This window comes from Elephantulus edwardii, unplaced genomic scaffold (genome assembly GCF_000299155.1).
Source record: "Elephantulus edwardii isolate Elephantulus edwardi_28Jun2011 unplaced genomic scaffold, EleEdw1.0 scaffold00263, whole genome shotgun sequence".
Classification (NCBI taxonomy): domain Eukaryota; kingdom Metazoa; phylum Chordata; class Mammalia; order Macroscelidea; family Macroscelididae; genus Elephantulus; species Elephantulus edwardii.
Genome location: NW_006400013.1, coordinates 2,175,978 through 2,179,657, shown reverse-complemented (window position 1 = coordinate 2,179,657; position 3,680 = coordinate 2,175,978). Strand labels below are relative to the sequence as shown.

The 3,680-nt window shown below is 37.7% G+C and overlaps 1 protein-coding gene across 1 annotated transcript in view; it reads left to right on the top strand.

Moving 5' to 3' along the window:
• The window catches only part of HERC1 (HECT and RLD domain containing E3 ubiquitin protein ligase family member 1), a 185,261-nt gene that overhangs the window by 106,337 nt on the left and 75,244 nt on the right, over window positions 1-3,680 (top strand). Inside the window, exons 40-41 of the mRNA XM_006899631.1 lie at window positions 1,934-2,050; window positions 2,769-2,990. Of these exons, the coding sequence (XP_006899693.1) occupies window positions 1,934-2,050; window positions 2,769-2,990 (339 nt within the window). The remainder of the gene's footprint in view (window positions 1-1,933; window positions 2,051-2,768; window positions 2,991-3,680) is intronic.

Sequence of the window (3,680 nt, the reverse complement as noted above, 5' to 3'; positions counted from 1 at the left end):
AATATGGATTAAGGCTCAATGTCAAGAACAAATATTCTCACCACTGAACCAATTGGCAGCATCAGGATGGATGGTGAAGAGTTTGAGATTGTTCACAGCTTTAGTTTGCTTGGCTCCACAGTCAACACTCTTGGCACCAGTAGCCAGGAAATTAAAATACGTATTGCCATGGGAAAGTCTGCTGTTAGGGACCTTTCCAAAGTTCTGAAAAGCAGTGGTGTCTCTCTGGAGACTAAGGTACATCTGATACAGGCCATGGTTTTTGCATTCACTTGTTATGCATCAGAGATTTGGACAGTGACTAGGGAGGATAGAAGGAGAATTGATGCCTTTGAACTATGGTGCTGGAGAAGAGTATTGAGGGTACCATGGACTGCTAGGAAAACAAACAGATTCACTCTGGAGAGGGTTAAACTGGGTGGCTCCATGGAGGCAATGATTATGAGGCTTTGTCTAACATACTTTGGACATGTTGTAAGGAGGGTCTGGTCCTTGGAGAGGGACATCATGCTTGGTAGGGTGGACAAACAGCGCAGGAGGGGATGGCCCTCTATGAGGTGGATTGATTCAGTGACTCAGGTAATTGGGATGGGTGTATCGGAGACAATGCAATTGGCACAGGACAGAGCAGTTTAGGGCTCTTGTACATAGGGTCACTATGAATTGCAAGCAGCTCAATGGCACATAACAACAACAACAACATATAATAGCTAAATCAGTGCCACTTTTGTTTTCAGAGATAAATCAACACCCAGTCTGGTATAATTCAAAGCCTTTGATGTATAAAAGTTTTTAAATGGAACTATTCTATCAACAGGCAAAGTGTAACAAAACTTGCTTTAGATGGGTAGTATGTAATTTCTCTGCACAGGTCTTTTTATTTAGTATATGCATCACTGTACCAGTCAGGAATCTTGCTCCAATAAAGGAACATAAAGATTTTAAAAGGAAAAAAAGTGTATGTAATATACATTTCCCTGAAAGCTCTACTCTAGCTGCATCCTATGTATTTTTAAATGCTCTAAGATTTAGTCCATAATAATTGAAGTTTCATTCCATAATGAATTCAACTTTATAATTTGCTTTTGATACCTTGTTTGACATATGAATTATTAAGAAATGTATTAATTTAGTTTCCACATAATGAAGGTTTCCAGTTACCTTTCTGTTACTGATTTCTAATTTAACTCCTTTTTATCAGAGACTGTAGTCTATCAAGTTTTCACCACTATAAATTACTTCCCTTTCTCTCTCAGAATTAATTTGTGCAAGCCACTTTGACAGTATGCAAATATTAAATTGTTTGTTAATGTTTTAGTCACGAGTTTTAGCAGTCATTTATGTTTACAGGTGAATTATTTATTCCTTCTGTGTTTGTCAAAGTGATCAAAAGAGATGAAAGAAACATGCCAACTAGAAACAAATAATTTTAGGTGGGATCCTTTGCTCTGAAGAATATTGAAACATTTGGTGGAACTGTAGTCGGACTTGGATTAAACATTAAGTCCCTGACTGTGATGGGTATATTGTGGTTATGCAGGTGAATGTCCTTGTTTGGAGGAGATAGAATAACCAGGAGGCTACCTGGTTATGTCCTTGGAGGAGATAGAATACCATGTCTGCTATTTCTTCTCATGATTGGGAGGAAACGTGGTCTTTGTGCTACCCTTGCAAATACTTGTAAGTTTGAAATTCTTTGTAAGTGGAAAATTATTTTAGAATCATAAGAGAGCTAAAAAAGTTTTTTATTAACAGGTTTATATTTATGGAAACCTTGTAAAACTACACTGTAACAAATTTAATTACATTTAGTGAATTCTAAACTGAATAAAAATGTCCTTCCATTTAGAAAGTCTAGACCTTAGGCTTGATATAAGTACACTTTGTTCCCCTGGTGAGTGCAGATATCTTACTTTTGTTTCTTTTGTCTCAGCCTTGTCAGACCCAAGCAGTAGACTTTCAACTTCCCCTCCTCCTCCAGCAATTGCAGTGCCGCTGCTGGAAATGGGGTTCTCTCTTCGGCAGATTGCCAAAGCCATGGAAGCCACAGGTAGGATGAGTTCTGGTTTGATTTCATATGTATATATGAGAATCTCCATATTTTTAGTGGTAATGTGTTTTTCAAGAGGTCATAAAGTTTGGTAACATTGTTTTGTATGCCAGACTTCAAATACCAGTATATGTGTATATAAGAATCTCTGGTGTCAGTGGTTAAAACACATAGATGCTAGCCAAAAGGTTCACAGTTCAAAACCACGAAGAGAAAGACATGACTGTCTGCCTCCATGAAGATTTACCGTTTTGAAGACCCTGTGGGGCAGTTCTACACTGCCATAGAGGGTTACTATGAGTTGGAGGGAGTTGTAAGACGTTGTACTGCCAAACCAAAGATACATGGTTTGAATCCACCAGCTACCCGGAAGGAGAAATTATGGACCATCTCTTCCCGAGTGATTTATTGCCTCTGAAAACCCACTGGAGGATCAGCCATGAGTCAGTTCTAACCCAATAGCTTGATGACACATAACAACAAACAAATGAATCTAAACGGACTCAAAGCAGCAGGTTTGGTTTAGTTTCCTATGCATATATGAGAAATCCCCTCATTTTTAGTGGTAATGTGTTTTTCAGGAGGTCATCAAGTTTAGTAATCTTGTTTTGAATGCCAGACTTAATTGTGAAGAGCATAAAAGCAAACACCCTTGAACTGATTGAATGAATTACTTTGCCTGAGGTCAGGATGAGACTTTTCTTGTCCCTCTGTTCAGGTGCTCGAGGAGAGGCTGATGCTCAGAACATCACCGTCCTTGCCATGTGGATGATAGAACACCCTGGACATGAGGATGAGGAAGAACCCCAGTCAGGTGGCACCTCTGACTCGAGGCATGGAGCAGCAGTTCTGGGTGGTGGGAAGTCGAATGACCCCTGCTATTTACAGTCACCAGGAGACATACCATCCGCTGATGCTGCTGAGATAGAAGAAGGCTTTAGTGAAAGGTGAAATTGGAATTTCCAGGAGTTTCAATGGTAGCCCTAAAATTCCCATTTATTTTCCCTTATAAATGATTCTTATAGAATGTAAAATTAATAACCATAGGTGTATGGAAATGTGAGCATTTTGGCTATAGGTGTACTTTTTGTCAAGAGTGAAAATGGCATGTTGAAAAATAGCATATTGTGAAAATGATTTTCACAGAAAGAAAATTGATAGTTTTTATGTAAAATTGAGCTAAAAATACAAATTATAGGAACTATTCATTTTAATATTGGAAATGGATTTAAATAATGCATTTTTGATAGAAATAGATTTAAAATATTTTCTGTTTTATCGTAATTCAATTTATTTTGTATCATTTCTGTAGTTTTCAATATCCAGTACATTAAGCCCCCTTTTTTAAATTGTAAAAGAGATTCTGTGATAATGCCTAGCCTAAAATGGGATGTAATAAAATATTCTACAATTTCCCTTAAGATCTTTCCCTCTCTAGCACACCTTCGGACTTTAAATCTGGTTTGTTTTTTTTTTTTCATTTTAACAATGAAGTAATATTCCTACCAAGACTTGTATCTTGTGTAACATGGAAAATTTCTGACAATTTCTGTGATTATTCTTATGACTTATTTTTGAATACCTATTGGGTGGAGGGACGGCGCAGGAGGGGAAGGCCCTCTATGAGGTG